The following is a 14179-nucleotide window of genomic DNA, read 5'->3' on the forward strand; positions in this document are numbered from 1 at the left end:
TCCAGGCAGATATAGGCTGCAATCCCTCAGTAACCCTCACAGAATATTGCTGTCTCCAGTGTAAGTTCCGTGGCCTCTTGGAAGGGGAAGAAACTGAGCACACATGCTGTCCTACTGTATGAGCAAGCAGTCAGACTCACACTACAGACAGATTTGGCACAAACTGTCTCAAAAGTGCCACCAGGATAAATTCTAAGATAAATCCTAAGTCAAATTTTCCCAAGGACAGAGTGGTCATGAATTTCAGTCCATCCAAGAGCTAGCAGCATGGTCAGGGTGCTACAACACGCATCACATGCTGGTGGCTGCATTTCCCCAAGACCACTCTTGATGTCCCTCCCAGTACAAGTACAGTCGGATCATTGGCACCCGGGACTCCTCCCTGTGCTTTCCTAGAAAGTTCAGCATGAAGTCCAAGTCCTTCCCATACAGAATGGTTCTGTTCCCCCATGTCCTGGCTGCTCAGAGCCTGTAGACAAAGGATCTAAACCTGCTAAAAGTGTCTTGGTAGCTTTTAACCATGTCCAGATCTGACCTTGCCCTGCAGGAGTCAGTGAGGAGCTGCCCAATCTGTCGGAGTGGGGTCTGGCAGGAGGGTCAGGAAAGGGGTGAGTCAGCTCAGTGCTCTGAAGCACTGGAAACACTGCACATTCCTTGGCAGATAGACACTCTTGGACTGAAATGACTATGCAGATGTCAATGATCGAATCCAGACACTCCTAACTCTGCTCTCCTCAGGTTCACATGAGTTTCTGCCCTGCCTTTTTACCAGGCAAGGGATTGTTCCTCACAGGAACCAGCTCCAATAGCCAGCACCATGCTGGTTTCCCTGCTCCCTGTATCAGAGTTCTTCATGAATACACAGATAAATGCATCTACTTTGTTATCTCTGCATTGCCAAAGAAAACTTTACTGCTTTCTTCTTCTTCACTCCCAGAAGTATAAAACTGTGGTCCATGAAGACACAGGAAAACTGAAAATTCTTCAGATGCAGAGTCACAGCTCCCTATTCCTTCGAAAGTGAAAAAAACATGACTGTAAAAGTTTGCTACCAGGCAACTGGGGTGGATTTCATCACACCAGCACTGCTGCCTGGACAGTGGGGACCTGCAGCCCCAAGTGTTTCCAGAGCAAAACAGCCTTGCTTTGTATCTGTCCGGTGGGACAAGATTGCAGTGGCTTTTCTCCCCTTTGACCCCCCGGCATTGCACAGGACAGGTAGGTAATCATGAGCCTGTTTGTCTGTTTGCAAATCTCAGGAAGCAGCTCCAGCAAAATCTCCTAAGTCATCAGAATGCAGCAAAACACGGTGTCAAAACAATGCAACCCCATCCGTACCTCCAGCAGGACCTTTATCAGGAATTACCACCTGTTTATCTCAGAGTCTGGGATTACAGCAGGTCCAGGCTGAAGGACCCCTCCATCCAGCCTGTGGTGAGAGCAGGCAGCACCACCCAGCTCATGCCATGCCCTCTGAAGGAGACAGCATTTCTTCACTTTGCCTGTTCTGAGTCGGATGTGTCAATATTCAAATATTCACGCAAGAGAAAGGGAAACTATAGTAACTGGACAAACACACACCCAAGAGAGAGGACACTCCTTCCTGGTCTGTAATCCCCTGGTTCAATACAATTTAGCAAGTCACTGTAGTGAAATTTCTCCCACTAACGCAGAGGTGTACGGGACACTGTTCTTACTAAAATGGTAGGTTCAAAAGTTTGGATTTGTACGTGGATGATGAGTGTTTGCACAGCTGCCTCTCTGAAAGCCCTTAAAAATCATAGTACTCATAATTCCCATGACTGCTCTACTGCCTCCTCTGTAGCTGGTTGTCCCACGTGTGCTGCATGTCCAGGAGCCAGGCAGCGAATCTGCCAGGAGGGGAATGCCCCCCTGCCTTGCCTGGCGGCACTGAGGTGGCTGGGGAAGGTGGTCACACATGCAGCAACTGGACAAGTGGAACTGGCACAGCCCCATCCCCACTTCCCTGCCCACTGTGCTGGCTCCTGGAGGGAGGGACAGCCAAGTTTACAGCTCCAGCAGGTGAAGAACAGCAGCGGGCTGCCAGTCCCAAGGAAAGCGAGAGGGAGTTCTCACTCTCAGGACCCCCAGCTCTAGGAGGGGGCAGATCCACGAGCACAACCAGGGCACCCTTCGGAGGTGCCAAAACATCCAGAGGTGCCACCTCATCCCGCTGTGGGGGACAGAAGGGACGGTTCCACGAGGCCTTTCTCCAAAGGGAGGGGCAGGGCGGGGCTGGGGTCACCTGGGGCTGTGGGTCAGGCCGAAACCCTGAGGGAGGGGTCGCGTTCGGGGCTGCGCGGGCCGCGGGAGCCCCGCGGGGCGGGGCCGGGGCGCGGCCGGCAGGGGGCGCGCTGCGCGCGGGTTTAAGAGGCGCGCGGGGCGGCGCGCGGGCGGCAGAGCGGCGCGCGGGGCCGTGCGGAGCGCGCTCTCCGTCCCGTCGCTGCCACCGTCCCCCGGGCCCGCAGACATGGCCAGCGGAGGGCTGCAGCTCCTGGGCTTCGTCATGGCCTTCCTCGGCTGGATCGGCATCATCATCAGCACCGCCATGCCCCAGTGGAAGATGGCATCCTACGCGGGGGACAACATTGTCACGGCCCAGGCGCTCTACGAGGGGCTGTGGATGTCGTGCGCCATGCAGAGCACGGGGCAGATCCAGTGCAAGGTGTACGACTCGCTGCTCAAGCTGGAGAGTAAGTTGGGGCTGGGAAGTGGTGAGGGTGTTGGAGTGTCCGTCCCGTCGGGGCTGTCCCCTCCACCCCAGCGCCTCTTGCTCCGGTCGGGGCGGAGGGTACCAGTCCCGCAGGGCCATTACCCCGTGTCGGTGTCGGTCCTGTGGAAGCTCAGGCTGAAGTACTTAGACTGGGTTTGCCAGTCCTGTTGCACGTCCAGTGTCCTGTCTCCGTCGTCGTCGTCGTCCGTGTCGTCCCCTCGCCCCTCCGAGTGCCTGTCGCGATGGGGGTGCCACTCCTTTCGGGTGTCACGGTCTCTGTCCCGTTGGATTTACTCAGCCTGTCCCTTCGGGGTTGAAGGTGCGGGGCTTGGGGTCCCCCATCTCTTTCATGATTCCTAATCCTGTCGGGGGTCGGATGCGTGTTTCTTGGGGGTTCCCCGCTGGCTCTCCCCGCCGGAGCTGGGGGTCACTCCCCGGTGACGGTCTTTTGGGGCACCCTCGGCAGTGCCTCCTCCCCGGGCGGGGAGCAGGGGCGCCCGGGGGGCAGTGCCCGGGCAGGAGCAGGAGCTGCCCCGCATCCCCCTGCCCGTCCCCCTCCAGAAAATGTCCCGGGGGGAGGAAAGGTCAGATTCTCTACGTGTGTTCCGGAAAGCGCCTTGTTTGCGAATTAGAGCTTTTGGCTGTGGAGGTCCCGCGAAGGACTGGGCAGCCCTGGTTGGGCACGGCTGAGCAGGAGCAGAGCTCAGCAGCGTGGCCGTAGTGGGCTTTTGGAGCACGGGTCCTATTTGCCTTTGACTGTTTTGGTCTTTTGTTTCCTGGGAAAGTCGCTGCTGCTCCCGTGGGGCTTTTAAGCAGAGGGCTGGCAGGTGAGCTGGCTTCCTGCCCAGGTAGCACTGCCTGTAGTTTTTAGGCAGGTCGGTGTGCCGAGATAATGTTTGGGTCTCTTATCTTGTCCTGGGACGGCAAAGCCCATCTCATGCAGGCAGGAGCTGCAGCCCGGCTGGCTGGGGTATCAGCCTGGCTGCTGGGGTGTCATTCGGATGCTCAAGCCGAGCTGGAGCCACACAGAGGGCTGTTTCTAGAGCGCTGGGGCAGATAACTTATGCTGACACCCAAAGGGGTTAAAAAAAATTTACTCCTTTCTCAATACCCCTCGTCTCATCCCGAGTCCTGGAACACCCTCATCCTTCCCTAATTAATAAAATAATAATTGCCACCTTGGTCACCTTCTCCTTCCCAAAGGAACGAGCAGGCAGTTTCACGTAAGCCGAGGTCCGCGGGGAGTGTCCCCGAGTCCGATTGCTTCGGCCCTTCCTGTATGTCCCGCGGTGAAGCCGGACCCACCTTCGTGGCCAGCCCACATCAGTCTCTCCTGCTCCCTTGCCCCAAGCCCCCGTGGGCCCTGCAGCTGGCGGAGGTGCGGATTGCTCACATCGGGAGTGCTGCGCACCCACTTGGCACTCGCAGAGTGCGGGGCTGTGCTAATCGGGGCAGGGCTGAGCGTACAGTCCGGAGGGGTAATTATGTGTAAGCTCAGCTTCAAGCCTCTTATCTCTCACTGGAGGTGGGGGGCGAAGATGCCAGCAGCTGCTGAGGAATCTCCATCCACCCCCTGGATAGCTTGCGAAAGGTAACCTTGCCTCGGGGGCTGTATACAGCCCTTTGTGCTGTAAATGAGACCCACCTGCGGAGCCCGCCTTGAACAGACTCCCCAAAACCTGCCCCAGGCCCTCCGGCCCTGGCCCATTCAGGGCTGAGCGCCGAAACCAGCTGCTCCCCTCACCTTTGTCCCGCGAACAATACGGGCTCTTCTCTTCCAGGGCTGCGAGGGAGGGAGGTGATGGGGACCGAGGCTGAGCTTGTAGTGGCCTTTTCTGTTCTCGCCGAGCTCTGCAGGACAGAATGCCTGAGAATTCTCAAATATCACAGGGGATGTTATCCTCACAGGGAAAATCAGTGAGGGCTGGCAAAAAGACTCCTCGTTCTTGCGGTCCCTCAGCTTGCTTAGGCTGTGCCTTTCCTGCTTGAAAGCGGATCATGCCTGGGGAAATACACCTTATCTGTCGTTTTCCCTCCTCATATCCCTTCAAGGTCTTACAGCCACATGGGCTTGGGCAGGGACTTGCAATGCTGGTTTGGATGGAGGTGCGAAAAAAAAGACCAAACAAAACCCCCAAACCGTTTATAGCCAATTCAACAGCCACACCCCGGGACAGGTGCAGTGGAGAGTTCCCTTACTGCATTCATCTGAGTCCTGGTGAAGGTGGCACAGCTGTGTGGGCAGAACTTCTGCCTGGCCACGCTTTCCTGCCAGAGCTTCACATGCCCCAGGTGCTCTGAGCCACATGTCAGAGCCTCATGTGCTGATGGGAGAGGCTCAGGTCTGTAATTACGTTGTCCCTGTGGAAAGGACTGAACCTTCTTGCACCTGCAGTAACTCGTGTTTGTGGGAATGCTGGAAGGCTTTGCCAGCAAGCTTTGGAGTATCTGATAGCTGTTGCCATTGCTCTGGATGTGTCAGTGTTTGGCTGCAAGGCAGAGATGGGGTTGGCACAAGCTGATGAGCACCATTAGCCAACCGAGGGGCCTCCAGCTGCCCGTGTGGGCACACTGCTGGAGTGCACCCATGCTGGCACTTCTCCCGCAGCTGTGTTCAGCTGAGGGCTTATGTCACTGCTCCTATTCAGGCAACAGAAAGGCTGCGTTTTGCTGGCTTACGTGAAAAGCAGTGTGTGGCCACACGCAGACATTCAGGCAACAAATGCCACCCTTGCAACAAGGCTTTATTGCACAGCCTCAGCATTGTTCTTGTGGCCCTCCAGCATGGTCCATGGAGCTTAGCTCAGCTTTGTGCTCCTCGGGGTCTCAGGGGGATGGTCTCAGACAGGAGGGAGTAGGGCTCCTGGTACCTTTCTCTGAAAGTTTTCAGCCCCACCTAATCGCGTTCTCCTGTTCAGAGCAGATGTTCTGGATCCTGTCTAGGCTGTTATAGCTGAAGATACTCATCGACCTGTTTGGTTTTGCTGGGAGAGGTTCTGTGCTTGAGACAAGCTGAGACTCACCTATCAATTCATCACCAAACCTAGTACATGCACAATGAGCCTTTGTGCCCTAGCCTAGAAAATAAACAAGGTTTTGAATGCCCTCTGGGTCAAGCAACATCGCTGAAATGTGAAATCTTCCCTCCTACACCTTTACCACCCTGGCTGAGCCTGTTCCAGGAGCTGGGGAAGAGAATGGGTGGGGGAAGGAACGGTTCATGCTCAGGTTACTGCTGCTCAGTTCTGGTGGTAGGGGAGTTGGGAGGGTGGCCCAGGGAGGGACAAAGCATGAGGGACATGTGTCCAATTCTCCCATCTTTAGATCTTGATTAAGCAGGTAGAACCTGCTGGTGGTATCTGTGCTTTCATGTGGGTTAAGGGTTAATTTGCTACCGTGTTTCTCAATCCCTGTTCCTTCCTGATGAAAAATCATGATTGAGCGATAAAGGTCTCACTTGTGCTGGCTTTGAGAAGGTAGAGGGTTACTTGGAATGCCACCGAGGCTGTTCCTGTGCAGTGCCGTGGTGTGTCTGCAAGAGGGGATGGGAGTCTGTTGCAACACACTGGCTTTGTTGCTCTACAAGCAGCTTCTAAGCGGCTTTAGCTGTTACTATGTGTTACTAAATCTCTTGGTAAGGGAATTTCCAGGCTTTGTGGGAAAACAGGCTGCCCAGGTCTCCTCTGAGCAGGAACCTGGAAATGGTGGTACCATGCTTGTCTTGCCACCAATCTTTGTCAGTGAGCGTAGGAGGGAGGACATTGAACCTTACTTGCTTTCAGATACGCAGCGTACAAACCCACTGTTACCTACTGAACTTGCCTCTTTGCACTGGGCATGCAGTGGGGAGTTCCCAACCTTCCCATTTTTTCAAGAAACAGGACCCAGAGTCCCTGTTCTGCCTCGATACCTCTGTACCGTCTTCTAGACTGGTAGGGAGGCACTTTAAAAGTGTCCAGATTGGAATCTGATGCTGATGGGTATGCAGGGTGGGCCTTTGCAGGGTCTGGTAAGGGGGTTGAAAGCCTCCAAGCCATTAGCAGCTTTTGGGTGCAGTGAGAACGACTGCGAAGTGTGAGAGATGTTTGCTGGCCACCTCTGAAGCTGTTAACTGCTTGCTCTCTACTGCACAAAAGTAACTTTCGAATGCAGGCGGGGCAGACCAGCAAGATCTCAGATCCCTCTCCTTCCAGGGGATCCAGCTTTCGTGAAACCCCGGTGGGAAGGCTTTGAAGGCTGCTGACTTCTCTTGGAGGCGGACAGTGGAACATGCTTCCTATACTGCAGGGGTGCTTGTAGCTCCTGGGGAACTTCCCTCCTAAGGATTAGAGGGAGCTGCACAGCATCTGTCTCACCTGTATTCTGTCATCAGTTAGCTGGATGGAGGCCCATGGGAAGGGAAGGAAAAGTCCTTATTTTAAATTAAGGCAGTTGATGAGCATCCCTATCGGAGAATAATCTGCACACAGAGCCATTACAGCAATTTTGCCTTACAAACAGGCATTACAAAAATCCCATGGCACTTTCCCAACAGCTTTTCTGTAATATAAATGACATAAACACATTGAATAAGGAAATGGGATGATAGAAAAAACCCTCAAACATCTGCAGGTGAAATACTGAAGTACTTTTTTATATAACTAAGCAGTTACCAGCAATTACTTCTGTCTCAGCTGATAGTTATGGGAAGGAAAAAGTATTACTTAAGCTTCAGAAACCACTAACAAGAATTCTGAATGGTTTGTCAGTATGTTTTTAAAACAAGTGGGGCTTATTCTGTGAAACAGGTGTTATCTGCAGCAGCATGTTTGTTATTTTAGGCCTTGCAGAATGCAAATATGTTATTAACTGTCTTCAGTAGTTTTACGCCTCTGTTCTTCAGTTCTTGCTGCTTTCTTGCTGTGGGCTTTTCAGGCCATGTCTCTCATTGCTAACCAGCAATCAAAAGGCTTGGCTTCAGAGTCAATACTGGTTTATGTTGACAAAATACTGTTGCCGTCTGAAAGCTGTTGTTTGGTGCCAGACCAGTTTGTCTCACCTTGTGTAGGACTGTTTTTTCCCCAAGGGCTCCCAAGACTGCCTGGGCTTTCCTGTTCCTGTTGGCGAGACAGTTGCAGCAGCAAGGAGTGTTGGGGAAATCCTGTTTTCCCTCTAATATGGTAGAAGTTGTAAAGTTAAATTGCTGTGGATTACTTCTACTTGCTGTCGGTAGCCTGTCCTGTTTAGCAGGTTGAGACAATATTGTACTTGTATAATTTTGGATTTTTAAAGCATCTGGAAAGGCCCGTGTGAACAACAGAACTATTATTAAAGTAGCTTTCCCAGCCCGTGGATGTGAAGCTTCCACTGACAGCGCATCTGTTAATGTGTAGTTAATAACTGGGAGCTTGTATGATGATTAACTGTGGCCAGTGCACTGCACACATTGCAAAAGTGGTAGGAGGACAAAAGCGCTGCCTCCCAGGCTGTGCTGGGAGCTCGGGGCGGGTGGAGGATGGCTGGCTAACACAGTCATGGCACATTACAGCTTCTTGGGACAAAGGAACAGAATGTTCTGCAAAGGCTCCAACCTGTTTTTCTGTCCCACTTCAAGTTTCCTACATATTTCTGTCCCTTTATGCCATGGAGCCATGCATGAGGAGGGGGCGAGGGCACCAGGAGTTGTCCCACCAGCGTCTGCTGAGAGTGGGCAGCCCTGGGGAATGCTCACAATGCTGTATTTTGTTCGGCTGCTCCTGCAAAGCTGTCGTGGCATGCATCCAGTTAATACTTAAACATCTTGAGATATTAGTGGGTTTCATAGTTGGGTTTTTAGAGGTCATATAAACTTTTTCCAGCATTTCCCTGTGTTTGTCCCTTGGCACTGTGTGTGAAGGTGAAATGTTTCTTCCCACCCTTATAATTGGTTTTCTAGTTTTTAGAAGATAGCATTGCCTATTTTGAGCTTCATGAAAGATCTCTTTCAAAACCCTCTCCTATAAAGTCATTTCTTCTGCAGCAAGACTGAGCCCAGTTTACTGTAGTCTTGATAAAACCAGTTTGGTACCTCTGCCGAAAATACAGTTTCCCATGCGTAGTACAAACTGGTATTCAGCCATGGGCCTCTCCGGAGCTGCTGCTGTAGGGCACAATTTGGCCTTTAATGTATGGAGGCAGAGTTGGGTTTCCTGGGTGGCAACCTGTCAGTTGAAGTCTTTCTGAACATTGGCCTTACTTTTGTAAGGTAGAAGTTATATTTGGAGTGTAGTCTCTGACACTGGAGATAAATCAATTAAAAACGAGTTTGGATCTGCAGTGGTGATTTATGCTAAAGTGACAAATGGCTTTGTTAATGGGTTTCTGTACTTGGTGCAGCAGATGGGTTTTGATTAACACATGGGTGGTGCGGAGGTGTGTCACCTTCCCCTTTGAAGAAAGGGAGAGATATTAGCCAAGCTGATGGAGGACTTTTTCCCAAGAAAGCAAACACTCATCTTATAAACGTGTGTTCCTTCCTGTTGCTCTGATTGTCTTTTTGTGTTGTGTGTAAGTGGTTTCGTAATCTATTTACAGAACAATAAGGCTGTGTGTGAAGGGGCAGATCCAGATCTGTTTTAATGCAGAATTAGAGCTTGGTGTTGGTGTGGGTCACAGGAGTTTTCCTGCACAAGCAGTTCTGTGGGACAAAGTGTAGTAAAGGAGCTGCAGGGGCTGGCTGTGTGGCCTTGCTCTCCTCCTGGCTGGTGTCAGGTCTGAGCTCTGAGTTTCAGATTGAGCCACAGAGCCCATTGTTGTGGCAGGGACTCGGGTGGGTTCACCATGCCAGCCCTGACTGAGTGTGCAGGTGCTCTGTTGAAGGCTTAAATCTTGCAGTTGTTCAAACCTGAAATGCTTTGCAGACAGAGTTCTATCAGGATGCAGTCAGGGCGTTTTGAGGGGTGAGCTCCAGACCTGAGATTCTGTGTCAGGGGACACTTGTGCCTTGGTTATAGCATGCTCCTTGGAATTTATTCCTTTTATTAACCAGCCCTGTTTGTTCTCAGGGCTTTACAGGCTGTATATTAAAATCCATGCTGTTCAAACAAACTTGATTTGCCAGACAATAAAGCTCAGGCTCTTATTGCACTGCTAGTCAGGTGTTTTGTCACCTGAGGGTTTTTTTTAGTAATGACTTTGTTTATATCACTACTTGTCTTTCTGTCTTTGGTATCAAGAAAATCTGAGTTCAGTAGCTCACATTCCTAGAGTTAGTGTGTCAATGCCTTCAGATGAGTCCATATAAAACCAAAATTCTGGGTAAAGTACATCAAGTCTGTCTGCTGAGAAATCAGGCACATTCCATGCTTGCCTACGGGAGGCATCACCCCATGCTCCAACTCTTCAAAGCACAAGAGGCTCTTTAAGCATTTGAGTGTCTTTGAGTCAGTTAAATATTTTAAGTAGAAAAGAAAACAAAGTATTTTTGAATTGGCTGGGAAAATCCTATTTCTTTTGCAATTGTATTTTTGTACCCTCTGTGACTCAAACTGAGAATTTAGCACCAAGAAAAAATCTAAATCAGCACTGAGTTATTTGTATAAAAGACAGGTTTTGGAAGTGTTGAGCAGTTAAGGGGCCTTGCTGTCTGCTGTGGGACTATTCATATGTATGTCACTATTCATATTAAAACGTGTGCTTAAGTACTTTGTCAAGGTAGAGCCTAAATCTGAATACTTCTTTTGATAAACAGATATGTCCTTCCAATTGGGATTCAAATGATCAAGGAACAAAAGATGTCTGAGGGCAATTCCCAGGTCATTTCCTGCAAAAACCGCTGCCTGCCCTTGTTTGCCATGCATTTTAGAAGAGGCTGAGTCCTCTGATCCTGATGCATGACAGTCTTGAGACTAAAGCTGAAAAGGAATGTCTTGCTTGGATGTATCCTGTGTACCAGGGAGTGGGAATATTTAGATACATGATTGCTGAGCCCAGTAATTTGAATTTCGATTTGTATCTTGAGTTTTCTTTGAGGGTAACTCAAATCCTAATGTCTTCCAGGCAGCCTGCAGGCTACAAGGGCTTTGATGGTGGCTTCAATACTCCTGGGGCTTGTCGGAGTGTTTGTTGCTGTGACAGGCATGAAATGCATGAAGTGCATGGAAGATGATCAGGTGAAGAAGATGAGGATGGCTGTCTTCGGTGGGGTGATCTTCATCATTTCAGGTTGGTAACCTGCAGATGTGCTGAGTGTTCAGTGTGCTGTTTCCTAGGTGGCATATATCCTGTGATGAATGTGCAAGGGCTTGATGTGTTGCTCCAAAAGCATTTTGGTCTGGGAACTCCTTAGAGGACTTTGACACAGTAGTTCAGGCTACCTGAGGCATCTTGGCACTGGCATTGCACTCTCTGTATGGACTTCATGCTTTCTGTACCTGTTGGCAGAGCTGAGTTTGACCTTGCTTCAGTGAAAAAAGTCTGTCAGCAGAACAGTCCTGCCTTTGCTGCAGTGTAACTGGGGGAAACCTCAAATCTGTTCTTACCTTCTCTCTCAACCAGCACTAACTGAAACAGCTCAGAACCTCCAGGGTAGCAGCAGCTCGGCTTTACTCCAGATGCTGATTCTGCTGCAGTGATTTTGCTGATTGTTTTTTCTTAAGCCATGACATTGTGCTCTCTTTACGTGCAGGTCTGGCAGCACTGGTGGCCACGTCGTGGTACGGCAACAGAGTGGCTCGGGCCTTTTATGACCCTTTCACCCCTGTCAACACCAGGTACTGACCCTTTTGGTGTAACACACTATAGTTCAGCATGACAAATACTCACAGAGCTTAGTTTTGAGTAGCAGTTGCTCAAAACAAAGAAGGGAATTTTCTGAACTAGCTGGGTTGTATCCAAACTGTGCAGAAAGAGCTGGGACCAGATCTCATTATCCATGTGCTTCTTAGGTCTTGGCTTTAAGGCAGCATCTCTACCAGAGACCTGTCTGGTGGGACTTCTGCGATTTTTACCCCACTGCATGCTACAGGCCTGGTTTGCACAGAGCTTGGCCTGCAGCTCTGTGGGGTGACCCAAAATACTGGACAAAGCCAGCTCTGAGCTTTGAGGGTCAACAAAGCCTGACTGCTCCAAGCTGCTGCCTTGCAGGAAGCCACATCCATCCCAGTTTTGGCTTCCTTCTGCTTTGTGTGAATGTATTACTCCAAGTAATACCCCTGGATTACAGTGATTTTCACTTTTTCCCTTCTTTCTTTAGATTTGAATTTGGGTCAGCTCTCTTCATTGGCTGGGCAGCTGCATCTCTGGCCATACTGGGGGGATCCTTCCTCTGCTGCTCCTGTCCACGGAGAGAAACTTCATATCCACCCACCCGAGGCTACCCAAAAAATGCCTCCTCCACAGGGAAGGATTATGTATAATGAAACAAAGAAGAGGAACCACCAGCACTGGTAGTGAAAGCATTTTGGAGAGGACACTACAATGCCACTGTCCTGAGCAGAGTCCAGGCTCTAGGTTCTGCCTTCCTCTTCTCCCAAAAATGTGTATATTTTTGTAATCCTCTTTGCTACTGGACATAACTTCTCCTTTCTCTCCCAGCCCGTGGAGGAAGGCTAGCCTAGATTCATAGGTATTGCCACTGAAAAGATGAAACCTCCAAGCTTGGGTTAAGTTTAGTTTTTGGGAGTAAAAGGGAAAATGATACTGTTTTTATAGACGGATGTTGGTGCTTTTTTTAGTTGTTTGTTTTGGTTTTTTTTTTAAAAATAGGTGGTAACAATTCAGTCCCATATCCCATTAAGTTAGAGCCCAGTGTGGTGTGTGTAGAAATTAAAGGAACATATATTATATACAAAATGATGAAACCAATAGCTTAAGGGGAAACATAATTTTGGGGAAAAGACTTTACATGTAGGAATGTTTGAAGAGATATAAAATTCTCTTGTACTGTCTTATTGGCATCATCTTCAGCACCCTCCTTGCCATGCAGACAAAGAGTCAGAAACAAATTGCTGTGACTTCAGTGGAAATCCACGCTGTCTGTGCACATGCTGTTGGCCAATGGAAGATGCAGTGTGAGGTAGAGACCACAGAAGTTATCAGACTCCCAAAGCATCTGCAGGTTTCCCTGGTGCCAGGGAAGAGCTCAAGGAAAAGGATTGCCTTCTGTTTTCACTGTGTTTCTCTGAGGCTGTAGCTGTTCCTTAGACACTAAGAGCTGCCAGTGATTGTTTCTCCCTGTTCCCACCCTGGCAGCTGAGCTTGAAGCTTTATCCCCTTGTGTGTGTTACAGGTTACCTTTTAACACTCTCCTCTTTCCTCGAGTCTTTCTTGTTTGGGCTTAGTTTGGCAGCAGATCAACAAATCTGTTTGCCTGATGCAGCTAGCTGTGTTAAAGCAAACTGAATGCACTGCCACTCCCTGATGTTTCCCCAAGGATACCTCACACGCTGCCATTCCATCCTGTCTGTTTCTTGTAAACACTTTCAGTGATGATAGGAAGGCAAATTCCAAGAAAACTGACCCAAAGGTTATGGCATTTGCTTGTAATCCAAGCTCACCAAAGAGGAAGAAACAAACATTTTAAAGATGTAGCCATCCTTGCATATTGAGTCATATCCAAAAAAAAATAATAATAATGCTGTTCATCAAAGGTTCCCACCCCTTTCCCTGAAACACCCAGTCAGTCACTTGGTGTTGGCTGACACTGGGAGTTAAGTCTTGTAATTCCTAAAGGGATGGTGCCACTTCTCCAAAGCTCAACCTTTTTGTATAGAAGGAAACTGGTGCTTCTGACCAGGCTTTATAATTGTGTATATGTTCAGAGGCATCAGATCTCTTGATTTCCTTCTGTAGACAGGGAGAGCTATGTACCATGTTGGTGGTCTGTACAAGCCTTGTACCTCTGTTTTACCTGACTCCTGCAGCATAAAGTTACTAAAAGAAACCAACCAGAGCATTTGCTTCAGGCTTGAGTTGATGTTGGCCTGTACTGGGAGCTGGGCCATGTGGCTTCCCCTTCTCCATGGGGAATTGCCTGTGCACAGCAGCTGCCTCGAGAGACCTCTTGTCTTGGGAGATGGCAGCTCAGGTCACATTAAAGATCTGCTGAAGTCTGTGCTTTTGTATTTGCATTAACCTTGAGCCAGGGAGCAGATGCTTGTATTGGGAACTTGTACAAAGTGTTTTAAAAATTTCAATAAATGGACTTTTTTAAGGAAAATCAGACTACTACTTCATTTCTTGTTTTTGAGCAGAACTTGGAATGGTGCACATGGAAGTGAAGAGTGGGAACTTGGGCTTTTGGGAGCCTGTCTGCCAGGATGGAGTTTGTTTAGCCGTGTGTATCTACAGCAGACATAGGTGGGGACAGATCTTCTGCAGTGAGTCAGGCAGTTGTGGCCTCTGGCAGAAGCTCACCCAGTAATCTGCTCCGATTGCAGCCCAGGAACCAGAAGGTCTGCTCTGCTCCTTGGCAAGGCAGGCTGCACC

The 14179-nt window shown here is 49.7% G+C and overlaps 1 protein-coding gene across 1 annotated transcript; it reads left to right on the forward strand.

Annotated features, from left to right (window-relative positions):
* Positions 1 to 2411: 2411 nt before the first annotated feature.
* Positions 2412 to 13910, forward strand: CLDN1 (claudin 1). The gene is made up of 4 exons (XM_048314822.1): positions 2412 to 2714; positions 10751 to 10915; positions 11379 to 11463; positions 11946 to 13910. Exons 1-4 carry the CDS (start codon positions 2492 to 2494, stop codon positions 12106 to 12108), a joined length of 636 nt encoding a protein of 211 aa, XP_048170779.1. The 5' UTR covers positions 2412 to 2491; the 3' UTR covers positions 12109 to 13910.
* Positions 13911 to 14179: the final 269 nt, after the last annotated feature.

This window comes from Corvus hawaiiensis, chromosome 10, assembly GCF_020740725.1.
Source record: "Corvus hawaiiensis isolate bCorHaw1 chromosome 10, bCorHaw1.pri.cur, whole genome shotgun sequence".
Classification (NCBI taxonomy): Eukaryota; Metazoa; Chordata; class Aves; order Passeriformes; family Corvidae; genus Corvus; species Corvus hawaiiensis.